The 12,849-nt window shown below is 35.7% G+C and overlaps 1 protein-coding gene across 11 annotated transcripts in view; it reads right to left on the reverse strand.

Annotated features, from left to right (window-relative positions):
- The window catches only part of WDR72 (WD repeat domain 72), a 294,043-nt gene that overhangs the window by 134,942 nt on the left and 146,252 nt on the right, over window positions 1-12,849 (reverse strand). For all 11 annotated transcript variants that reach the window (XM_058541608.1, XM_058541610.1, XM_058541607.1 and 8 more), the window contains one exon: window positions 3,298-3,500. In XM_058541608.1, coding sequence (XP_058397591.1) covers window positions 3,298-3,500 — 203 coding nt within the window. The remainder of the gene's footprint in view (window positions 1-3,297; window positions 3,501-12,849) is intronic.

Below are 12,849 nucleotides of genomic sequence, written 5' to 3' on the forward strand. Positions count from 1 at the left end.
TTTTTGTAAATAAAGTTTTACTGGAACACAACCACACTCCTTTCTGTAAGAATCATCTATGGTGGCTTCCATGTTCCAACAGCAGAGTTGAATAGTTACAACAGCAAAAATCTGGACTGCAAAGCCTAAAATATTTACTGTCCAGTTCTTTACAAAAAAGTTTGCTTATCCCTGGTCTAGTTCAACATTGTTTAATACAACGTGAACCACACATAGTTTTAAATTGCCTAGCCATACAAAAAAATTTTTAAAAAACAGGTGAAATTTATTTTAATAATATATTTTATTTAACCCTATATATCCAAAATATCATTTTAATATGTGGTGTTAGTCAAATGTCAAGTGCTCAATAGCCATATATTGTTAATGGCTACCATATTAAATAGCGCAGCTCTAAATAAGCAACCAGGAGTTGCTTTTGGGGATCCATTCTACAGAAAATCAGTTTTTTAAAAAAGGCATTCCCAGGACAACACAAGTCTGAATTGTGCCAGTTAAAATAATCCTGTTTATCCTTTTACTCATTTTACAGACAAGAAATGAAGAAAAAGAATCTAAAACCAACCAACAGATAAAATAGGCCTTCTCTCCTTAAAATATGAGGAAGCTACAAAGATTCTGCCATAGACAGGATTTTAGCAAGGCTGTTTATTTCCTACTTTGAAGCTCAATTCCTCCCACTGCAATTTATACAGCTTCTGTCTTGTTTTATCCTCAGCAGAATCTGAGAAAGACAGTTCCCCATCACTAATATGATACTGTATTCCTTTAAATCTTCGAAGACTCTTGCCCTCTCCTACCCCAAAGTTTTTCTTTGTCTAGCTGCACAAATTCAACACTTCTAGCATTTCAAATTAGACCCATTTTCAAAATGTTTTATTGTATTTGTTGATTTCTTTAAAACCTTTTCCCAAATCTATACGCACTCCTCAAATGCAAGAAGAGAAAGTGATACCGCATTCTAATTATTTCCAAATATTGCCAAACACAAAGAGCTCACAGTGCAGATCTCACAAGCGACTCTTCCCTTTAAACAGTTCACTCTACCATTCAAAAATATTTCACTTGTGTCTCACTAAAAAACACATTAAAAAGTCCTGAAACACAAAGTAACCTTAGACAGTTCTAAATTTCATAGGCTTTCTGTCCCACATTTTTCGCATCTCTAAAATGAGTGTGATTTAAATCCTCTTCATTAAAACTGATTTTTTTCTTATGAAAACTCAAGAAGAATTTTACTATATTAACCAATAAGAAGAATGGAGAATTTATAAGCACTGGAAATTTCATGCTTATCAAATTTGTAAATAAAGAAGATAGTCTCAACAGCTTATATCTAAGAGGATGAAATGAAGATATGCAGTACATAATTAGAGAATATATAACTTTGGAGAAGCATAAATAAAAATAGCTCTAGTTAACAGTAAGCCCAATAATAACAGAAGCATAGTATATAGAACAAAGGAGGTGATAGTCCTGTCTAATTCAATTCTCTGTCTCTGTAGAGAGTGAATGTTGGAAATTGTAGTCATCTAAGGTAAAGGGCAGCAGCTAAGAAATAAAGTTGGAATCAGCCTAAGAGTAGGAAAACAAGACCCTGGCATTTTATTGCTTCCTGGAGTCAAGAAAGAAACAAAATTATATAAAGAAAATGAAATCTATACATACTATTATCACTACCTAAAGGGTAGCTTTGAGGTCCTCTAAGAAACTGAAAGAAATAGCAATCAGTTTACCTTCTGGGAATCGAACTAGTAAAATAGGAGCTTGAATGAGATTTGCTCCTGCAGACCCTAGACATCTGAAATTAACAAGTCAAGAGACATTTCCAAGTTCTCATCTACTGTTCCAGCACATAATTTCCACTACAAGATGCACACTCTTATTATGAATAGAGAGCAACAAAACCACATTAAGGTGGGACTGCTTGGCAGTCATCTGGGCTCACTCACTGGGCTTTATTTACCCCAACCTTTTAATACAGAATATAAGTGTGGTTCAATTTCCCACGTTAGGAGATTAAGACCTTATGACTTACAACTTCAGTTGTGAATGTTCAAGTTTCATCATGTTGACATAACTGTCCTTTTAAAACATGACCTCTTTCAAGTTAAGAACATGAAAAATAGATTTGGAAAATCTAAAAACAATTTGACTAAATGAGAAAAGAAAAAGAAAGCTGTAGCCTAATCACTGGTTGTAACATCTGAAGGAGGAAAGTATAAAGAAAAGTAGTGGCCTAAATGGAGTCTTAAAAAGAGAAATCCAAAATTTAGAAATTTTTCAATGTATATCAGCCTTGACTAAGGGACACAGTACCCTGATGGGCTGAAAGAGATGACTGCATTAGACTCTCAGAGCTCAATGAATGAATACTTAGAAATCCCACTTCTGGAAATATATCCTATTAAATAATACTGAATATGAAAAAAGCTTTAGGTTCATAGATGTGTTATTCATAAAAATGAAACATAAAAAACAATCCATATATAATGCCATAGGAAAATAATTCATATCAGTAATAGCATACACACAGTATAGAACATGATGCAGCCACTAAAAAGAATTAGATAATATTATGAAAACATGTTTACATGAAAAAATACTACATCAGATATATGCATATAAATGGCATAGTCACAACAAAATGGTCAGGGGATAACTTGGAGGTGTAGATGACAAAAAGATAGAAGAGTCCCTTAAAAAAATCAGATTAAATTACTATATCATGTTTAGAACTGAAAAATAATAAAGCTTGTCCAAATTTCTATGAAGCTGGTTGATTTGGCTTATGAAAATAAATGCAAACTCCATCATTGTGTATTAATTGAGGCTTGGAATCCTAAGGAGCTGGTGATCCTAGAGATGCTGAGTATATCAAAAGAATTGTCCATACAGTGATCCAGTTTTTCTGATACCTTTTTGGTTTATTTGCAATCAGCATTTTAAAAAGAGGTCATCTAATCTCAATTGGAAAAAAAAAATGGATCCAGACTACAGAATATAGGCTTTTTCCCCCCTCTCCATCTAGAATTCAAGAATTAACATAAAATTGGCTCAATTTTGATAAGCCAGAACCTATCTTGTCAAAAAGAATCCTATACCAAGCATAATAATCACTCAGAAAGTTATCTTGATTCACCCAAGATCCCTTGGTAGATATGGATGGTAGATGCGATCATCTCTGTGTTCTTGTTTTTGTGCTGATATTTAATTGCCACCTATTTGTGCAGGCACACTACTTCTTACTTGGGGTTGACAGTGTTCTTTGTGAGCAGTAGCTTGATTTGAACTTACCTTGCATGAAGACTCCACATGCAGACCAGGGCAAGGTATTGGCCCAAACTGGCAGGAGCTGGAGGATTTCTGTTCTATACTTTTGTGCTTATGTGTCTCTGAGGCAACTGGAAGTACAGATTCAGGCTTTAGAAGCTGCGAATCATCACAACAATTAAGAATAATTCTTGCTCTTTCTCCCATTTCATGTCTTTCCAAAGTGCCTGGAAAACAAGAATAGAAATAAAAACTTATGCAAAATATTTACTCCCCAAAGGGTAAAAAGAACAAAACATTTTTAACAGAAAATCACAATTCTTTAAGTTATCATGCCTTACTATCTTCTCGCAACCAAAAAACAGCCTGGGAGTTTTCTCTAAATTATTCAAATCATCATCTTACAAAGGCTGAAATTATGGATTTGAAAAAGCTCATCTTCTTCTTTGTGCTTTTTCATCCACTGAAATCAACAGGACATGCAATAGTCTTTAACAGTAAAATCTCTTACTTATTATACAGTATGCAAGTGATCAATAACAAACGACTATGGAATATTTTAGTGCTGTCCCCTAGTGTTCCAAATCACAAACAACAGAGAATCCGCAGTGCTTTGCTTGGGTTCCCAAGCTGAAAATGTTTTTATTGGTAATATACAATTTAAGTAAATAGGGCAAGTCAGAACACAGATGTTTTGCATTACTGCCTCCCTCCGCCAAGTGTCCTCATAGCTTCAGAAAGAAAGGCCACTGCAGGGTTTTGCTGTTGTTGTTGTTATTGTTGGTATTGCTGCTTTTATATCCTTTGGTTTTATTTCCTACATTATTAGAAGAAAAAAAAATTCTTTGCCCTCTTCTCTGCCACGCTTCCAGTCTCAGAATTTCAAGGTGCCGGTAAGTTCAATTCCAAGTTACAAGGAACAAGTACAAAATAGAGCAAAAGTATCAGAAAACAATTCACAAAGAGTTGGTGTTTTTATAAAGTACGGTGCCATACGCTCAGTGAAATCTTAATAAATGAGAATTATTCATGACCTCTGTCTGTTATAGAGGTTATGAGTTCATTTGCATTATTCATACTATATTAAATATGTAACCTATCTCCTACTAAGTACAGATGCTAAGGAAATTAACTTGACATACAATCTAAATGCAGATTTCATCTCATATTATTCCTTTCCTACTAACGAGAAAGAAATAATCATACTGTTTGTTGAGAAGGAAAAAGATAATTATTATTGATAGCATTAAGAAAATACCAATTTAAAGTAATTACAATAAGAAAACAGAAATAATTCTATACCACCATGTCTCTAGATAGGTAGATAGATTTGAAGATTATGATCCTACCTAATCTTTTCTCATTTCTCCTTCTCTCTCCCATATCTTTCCTTTACAGCAACTAAACTACCATTAGTTGGTATTTTGGATTCTGAATCAGTAACGGCTACTGTGCTAAAATATTGGGCAGAAATTTAGTCTCTAGTCTCTTAACAGTGATATTTTTTCATTATAACATTTCTACATTCATAAATTAACATATTTAACATATAAACTTATAAACATGTTATTTCTCTAAGCTTTCCTTTTCCATCAAGATTGACATATCTTCAACAAATGAAACTGGCAGCTACAAGAAAACCTCTTCTCTCAAGGATGACAATGACAGAAGTTTCTCTTCTACTTCCTAAAAACGACTGCATTCCAGAACTTGTAACTGTGACTCTTAGTAAAATTCACTGTCTTTTAGAGGAATCTCTCTTTGAATATGGTATCACCATGGATATTTCCTTCTCACAGGTTTTCTGTGGCTCCTCAAACTGTATTTTTAAAAGATTTTGGGAATTCATGGGGAAGAATTTATTGTACTTTAATACATATGATACGTGACTTATACATTTTAGATATTCATATATATTATTCTATACCTAATGTCTTATATAAACACAACTGTTTCTTGTATTTCTTGTATTTTTCAGTGATGAAAATAGTTTACCTATAAATTTGGACAATTGTAATCCATATTCATTCATGCACAGATAACTAATTAACTTAGCATCAACTATGTGTCATTCATTGTGCCAGACGCTGGCAATTTATATTCAACAAGAATGATCCAGTCCTGGTCCCCCCCCGGAGCCTACTTAAAATCTAATGGTTGTGCAGAGGCAAGAAACATCTGAAAACTAATTTGCTGTAATATTTAAAGTAACACATAAGCTAAGTTTCACTCCAAACTAAAAATCTCCCATTCTAACAAAATGTTGGACTCTTGGTTTTGTGAACAATAGTTTCCATCATGATTAATTATAAAATACTTCAAAAATAATTAGATTATTTTGTTTCAAAGAACTGGGGAAGCACAAATGTGGCATATGAAGTGGTTCGAGTGAGTCCATTTCTTTTCGAGTTATCATAGACAAATAAATTACATATTCAAAACCATAAATTGATTTTGTAATACGTTCAGGACAACAGCTTTTGAAAGCCCTTGGTCAAAACCTCGCAGTGGACAGATAGGGATTCCCATGTGTGCCACTTACCAATTTATTGTTGCTTAGTTCCAAAGTTACCCTTCACTGTCTGCTCTGTGAAAACGGATCTGTGCTCTTCAAATATTTTTCCTTCAACAGCTGGTGCAATGTTAACCTTTGTGGATAAAAGGTACTGGAAAGACCTAGCAGAAGAAAGGGGTTTTTTTCTTCTTGGTTCTGGTGTGCTCTGGTGCAGGAGTGTGCGTGTCTTCCCCAGCACCAGGCTCCTGCAGTGCATGACAGCCAGCAGCACCCAGCAGGCAGCAGCTTGCCTTGGCACACTCTGTGCAGTTTTGTAACAGAGTGCCTCCAGTGAGACACCTCCCTGTGAACAGCATTCCCTAGTACCCTAGAGGGCATATTTCTAGCAAGTTCCACCACACCACACCACACCACACCACAGCAGCTCCTCAACCATCTAGTGACCACAGCTATGACCTCTCCAGCAAGGTCAAGATCTTAGCTGTGGGGGATCTCTTCCGTGGGCAGGCTATCTCAGCTTCATGGGTAGTGATGGCTCCTTAAATCTGCTATTCTTATATTCTTTAGAGTTTTCTTTTCTTTTTTTTTCTTTTTTTTCTTTTTTTTTTTTGCTGAGGAAGATTTGCCCTGAACTAACATCTGTGCCAATCTTCCTCTACTTTTGTATGTGGGTCACTGCCACAGCACGGCTGATGAGTGGCATAAGTCTGTACCCCAGATCTGAACCCAGGAACCTGGGCTGCTGAAGCGAAGCATGCTGAACTTAACCACTAGGACACAGGGCTGGCCCCTAGAGTTTTCTTTAGTTCTTACTATCAATTCCCCATATCCAAATTCTTTGTGATAGTTAATAATTCTTTTATTAAATTTTCTCTGTTCAAATTACTGTGTCATTTCTCTCTCTGATGAGACCCTAATTAATATATCATGATAAATCACTTTCAATGCAGAATGTTTCTTTAAATAGATCCCTGAAATTATGGAATTCACATAACTTCAGGAATATATTTCAATTGTTAAAGGGAGTCTATAACAAAAGCAGTGACCATGGAGGGAGGGCATGACCCTGAGGAGGTCCAACGAGGGATGCCTTTGCAAGTCTAATAAGCTGTCTTTGGTAAGACAAAGAATAGTCACTGTTTCCTGATATCAGAGAAATATCAAAAACCGAAGGCTTACAAAATTGCTTAATCCAACTTCCAATTTCAAAAGAACTTTTGCTTTCCAAAGTGAACTCGATAATTAGATCATTTTTCTTTTACACCATGCTACATCAAGAATATGAGTAAACTCACATTCACTCTTCATTTGGATCAATCTGAACATGATAAGGAATGATGTAGAGACATATGTGAGTTAAATATTATTGAAAGTGACAATACCATTTCCTCCCTCAAAGTAGAAATTATGTATAAAATATCATAAAATCTATCCCAAGTAAAATCTTTATCATATAAAATGCTTTCCATGTAAATATACAAATGTCTTGCATTTTTTCTATTACTTACTAATATGAGTTTTCATACAATTTGTTTTAATCCTAAACTATTTAATAGTACATTAGAGAATGGAGCCAATCATAAGAAAAGAGAGCTTAGAACAATTAACATCCTAAGCAAAAGTGAAGGAAAGATGGTACCAGTAAGCACTCAAAGCAATTTTCACTGATCCAAACTTGCCTATTCCTCAAAAAGCCAGTGCTGAGAAATATACGGAGCAGCCAAGATCCTCTTTGCAGAGCCCTAGGACCAAACTGACAATACTCCCTTTTGTATACCCTGCCTTCACTGCCAACTCAACATGGCCCATAGCATACCTAATCACTTTTTTTTTTTTAACCAGAACTTTCTCTATGACCCCCTTCACAATCCTGTGTCCAGCCACTGTCCTCTCTACCTGTCAAGGCTGACAGCCTAGAGACATCATTGCATGGGGGGTAAGAGCAGACTTGGCACCAGACTGCTCTGCACTTGATCTTGGTTTTACCCTTACCAGTTGTGTGGCCTTGGGCAAGTCATTTTACATTTTTGTGCTTCAGTTTCCTCATCTGTGCAATGGGGTTAATAATAATTCTTACCTACAGGGTTACTATGAAGATTAAATTGAGCAGATATTTAAAAAGGCTTAGAAGCTTCTGGTACACAGTGAGTGCTGTGTTATATGACAGTCCCCCTCTGATACATGACAGGCTCTCACTCAGCCCCTTGTGAGCAGTTTAACAAACCTCCTTGGCTCTATGGCTCTTGGATCTGCCTGATACCCAGGCCCAAGGTCATTGGGCATATGATCAGCATGGGCCCCCACTGCCTCCTACCTGAGACTCAAACCTCCTCAATCAGCCTTGCCTCTCAGGCTAGGTTATCATCAAAATCAGAGCAGGATTATATATTTGACTTATTTTTTAATCCTCCTCAGCAAACCAGACTGAAGTCTGGCATAAATTAAAGGCTAGATAAGTACTTCTTAATGGATTATATGACATTAGCAACCTGGCTAATGATTTTTTACTGTGGCTACACTTGGGATTAAACCCAAACTCCTTGACCTACAAGTCATATTTCTCTTCCCTGTTTCTTCCCATGTCACCCTCCCCTTGCTCACGAATTAGATCTTTTTTAAAAAAGATCCTTGAAAATAAACAAATCCTTTCCCGTTAGCTCCATCTCACTCTTTAAGTATTCGTCTAAAATCTCAACTCCTCAGAGAGGCCTTTCTAAAGTAAATTCTTCTCCTCTTTTGCATTGTTTTCTATCTCAGCTTTCTTTCATTTCCTTTACAGAATTTAACACATTTGTAATTGTTATATTTTATTTGCTTGCTTAAATTCAGGGCTGCCTTCCTACTAGATGCTAAATTCTTTTTGGTAAGTATGTATTCTACGAACTTGGTACAAAGCAGGGCTCAATACATGTTCACTGAACGAATAAATTAAATTTTACTCTTTCCATGTAGCAGGGGAAGGAGGCAGCTATGAAAGCATCAAAGCATACCAAGGTCTCAGTGTGACAGGAGTCAATGTCAAACTATACTCATTATAAACTTCGACCCTAGAGCCCAGGAGGGGCCAACACTGGGAAAAGCAGCATTCACATGCCTGATGCCTGTTCTAGCTCTCAGCTATGTTGTCAGGTCATTCGTGATGCCCCAAGAATTTGGAATTGGAAACAGCAAGTCAGTCTCTGAATGTGACATGTTAACTTGACCTATGGAATAGCCACGTCTTGCCCCAACGACTGAGGAGCAGAATATGCTAGTCTACAGAGAGAAAAGAATAAGAAAATGCACAGAGAGAAGCAGAGATGGGGAGGGAGAGGGAAGGAAAGAGAGACAGAGGGAGGGAGGGAAAGAGGGAGAGAGGGAGAGAGGGAGAGAGAGAGACCTTCAACTTTGTACTTCTGTTTTTTTGTCCCTTCCTAAGGACTACCACCCCTGAGGTCTCTGCAACGCCCCTGAATCCTTACAATAAATACCTCTTTCTGATGAAACCAACTTAACTTGGCTTTTAATTGCTTCCTAGCTACCTAAAGGGCCCTAATAAAGAGAGGAGAGAGGAGATGTTTCCATTGTTGTGAAGGCCAAATTTGAGAACATCCAAACAGACATGCAAAATTAGTATGTAGAGTTCCAGGTAGAGATCAGAGCAGAGAGACAAAGGCTTAAGCATTATCAGCAGATGGGTGGGGATTAAATCCCAAGAAAGAACGCCATCTCCAAGAGAGTTTGGAGTGAGATGTGTCAAGAGACCGGCACAAAACTTTTAGCAGTTTCTGCACATAAACAGGAAAGGAAAGAAGGAAGACCCAGAAACCGTGTAATCAGTATATTGCTCAAATACAGCCATATTTTAAATGCATTAGGATGTTCAATATTTATAGGACACCTACACCTGTTTGTTTTGTTTTTAAATAGGGCAAATAATCATTTTGTGATGAGCCTGTGATGAAATCTTATTTTGAAATTTCAACTAACTTAAAGCAAGATGTGTATACCATGAAGGATGCTGCCTTCAATTATAGTAGAAGAACAAGACAGAGAGTAAAAAGAACACTTTTAGGTAATAAAATACACCTTATACATGCAACAGACCTGAATATCTACATAAAGAAAGGGAAGAGGGAGTGGTAATATTCTACACTTTAAGTTCCTTCCAAACAGCTGAAAATTGCTCCCTTGACTTTATTTCTCTTGTAATTTTCCCATATTTTTAACATTTGTTGTCTTCAATCTAAATATTTTTTCAACTCCCACTAACATTTGCTTTCCAAAATCAACAAAATTATCATAGCCTACCATCAATTAATGAATAGCTTTAAATTACATATTTTAAACCCCCAGCCAGACAAACTCCATCCTACAACTTAACAAATAGGTCCACTAAGTCTGTGGAAAAAGGCATAGCTACTATCACAAAAGGTACAGAAATGGTTAAGAAAGAAATCATAGTCATTTGATGAATCCATCTGCAAATGATCAGTAGTAAAATTAAGATTCAAAAACAATACCCAGGTGTATTAGCATTTTATCACATTGTACAGAAACATTTTATTTACTTAAAAATTATACATAAATAAATTTGAGATAGTAATTGACTTACTATAACTCATGGTGTTTTTCCTTAGAAGAACATTGCAGAAATAGCTTTACTACAGGAACAGAAAATCCTCCCAGCCCACAAAAATCACATATATTGTAAACCAACAAATTTTAAACAATTTGTTTCACAAGAAAAAGAGAGATTTTCAGTTAAATATTCTGTGTATTATGGGATTGTGAAAACATCAGAATTTGGTAAATAATTCCTATTATGTGATTAGGAATGAATATAAATCATACTTATATGAAAAGAGCTTAACAGCAAGAACATGTGAGTGGATACATTACAGAGTTAGGTCCTCTTTCTACCTCAGGCAGGTATTTTCTAACTGAATTCACCACAATATCGAGCAGTGATTAAGAGCACAGTTATATTTCAAAGTGACTCTCTCTAAAACAGAATAGGAAAAAAAAAATGGCCTCACTACCATATTTAGTAGTCAAATTCATAAAATCAGGTTTCAATAAAACAGCTGACTGACCGCTGTAATCAAATTCTACGTATCAAGGAATCTGACCACTGGGTCTGTTGTAAGATTTATCATTTATCTTCAGTTACACATGAAGTTCATTGCCTTGCTCACAGAAGTGTATGGAGACCGACCTGGTGCCCCTTTCCTAACAAAACCATTTCACAGTTACTGCATCTTACTCCAGAAAACTTATAACTGATGGGGGTTCTGACCAGGGACTGGGGACCCAGGAGGTATTAAACTTAGCTAACTAAAAAATAATGGAAAGGTGGGAAAAGAGAATGAATCTGAAAATATTAAATTAGGCATAAAGGTACTTACCTTCATTCCTAAATATATTTGAATATAATAAATGCAGCTGTAAAATACATTGTCGAGGACGTGGCTCATTTTGTTCGATATAAAGGTCCTAATGTGATAACAAACTCACGATTGGCTTCACATCAACCTTCTATACCTTAAGGGTATATAGAATACATTTTTACAAAGTCCTCGACCATCACGACCATAACCCCAGCTCTGCCACAGCCTCCAGCACGTTCAGAGTAACATTGGGATTTACCAACTCGGCCACACTCAACCCTCACATCTAATTCTGACCATTGACCTCCAGAAAAACAAATAAAGGGCTGGGGGTGGGGTGAAGGAAAAAAAGGATTAAAACAAACAGAGATTTAAAGTTGCTGAAATGTATAAAGAATATAAATAATGCATTAATTTTAAACAAATTTTAAAATAGGGTTTTTTTGATAGGTATTTACTTTTTAAATTCTCCCTCTTCTTAAACACGTACTAACAACATAGAGTCTTCTCTGATTGTTTTAATTCTTAACCTCACTCTAAAACTTAATACAATTTACCATCACCAATTTTAAGAAGTGAATGTTTACAGAGAAGTGTTTCTGTATTACGATGTGAAGAATATATTTAAGTTTATAATTATCTATTATATACAAAACATTAAAATGTATTGCTTCTAAATATTGCAAAATGTCATTCATTCTGCATTGTTTGAATTCTTCACACCAGGCATGCTTATTTTTAAATTTTAAAGTATTTCAAAAATGGATTTTTTTGGTCATAAAACCAAATAAATGTAAAGGCTGGCTGGATATTTCATACTACTTTTATAACTGCTTCCCCTACCCTCATGCTTTGAGTATCAGGAACCAAGAAGATATTCACTAAATCATTGCTGATTGAACAATCATACACCACATCCAAAAAACGCCTTTTAAAGCACTCAATTATTTCAGGAGGAATCATATGTAAAATATAAATATTCTTTCTCATCCTTCTCTCTAATTATCATCATCAAAATTGCCATTAGCTACCATTAATTGTGTACTTTTAAGTGCTAAGTGCTTTGGTTAGAACTTCACATATCTCATTTAATTCTTAAAACAGTGCAGCAGTTGGGAAAATTTTCAACAGTTCATGTAAAAGATGACGAAGATCTCAATCCACCCGGCCCTAAAGCATTTCATTTTTAAATGTTTTTGGTGCCTCTGAAATATAAATTCCGTGTTTTATGAGAGGCTTACAAAATAAATGTAGCACATAGTTTATCTTTCAAATGATCCAAGGTCATCACTAGACATTGTTAATAGTATTGGGGCTAAGAAACAGTAATGTCCTCTGGAATTATTGATCAGGACTTTCACGGAAAGGCTGTCCAGGTTCCCTAGATAGCCAGCGGTCTTTGGTTGGTTCTTAACTCTATAGAACAATTTCTTTTTTCCTCTTCTTTAGCCAGAGCATTTATCCTATTCTACTCACCACCATCACTGTTTCTGTAGTTTATAATCTGCTTCCATTTCCTCTAAGTGGTTTGCATGTAGTTTTATACCATGGAAGAAATCTTACAGAATATAAATAGGGTTTCTGGCATCAGCCATTGTCCTACTCAACTCCAAATTAGAAAACAACAGCAGAACATTAATTCAGCATTAAGAAAAGAGGAAATTCCCAGGGCCGTCTTCCTCAGCAAAAAAA

The sequence above is a fragment of the Diceros bicornis genome, chromosome 5 (genome assembly GCF_020826845.1).
Source record: "Diceros bicornis minor isolate mBicDic1 chromosome 5, mDicBic1.mat.cur, whole genome shotgun sequence".
NCBI classification, from domain to species: domain Eukaryota; kingdom Metazoa; phylum Chordata; class Mammalia; order Perissodactyla; family Rhinocerotidae; genus Diceros; species Diceros bicornis.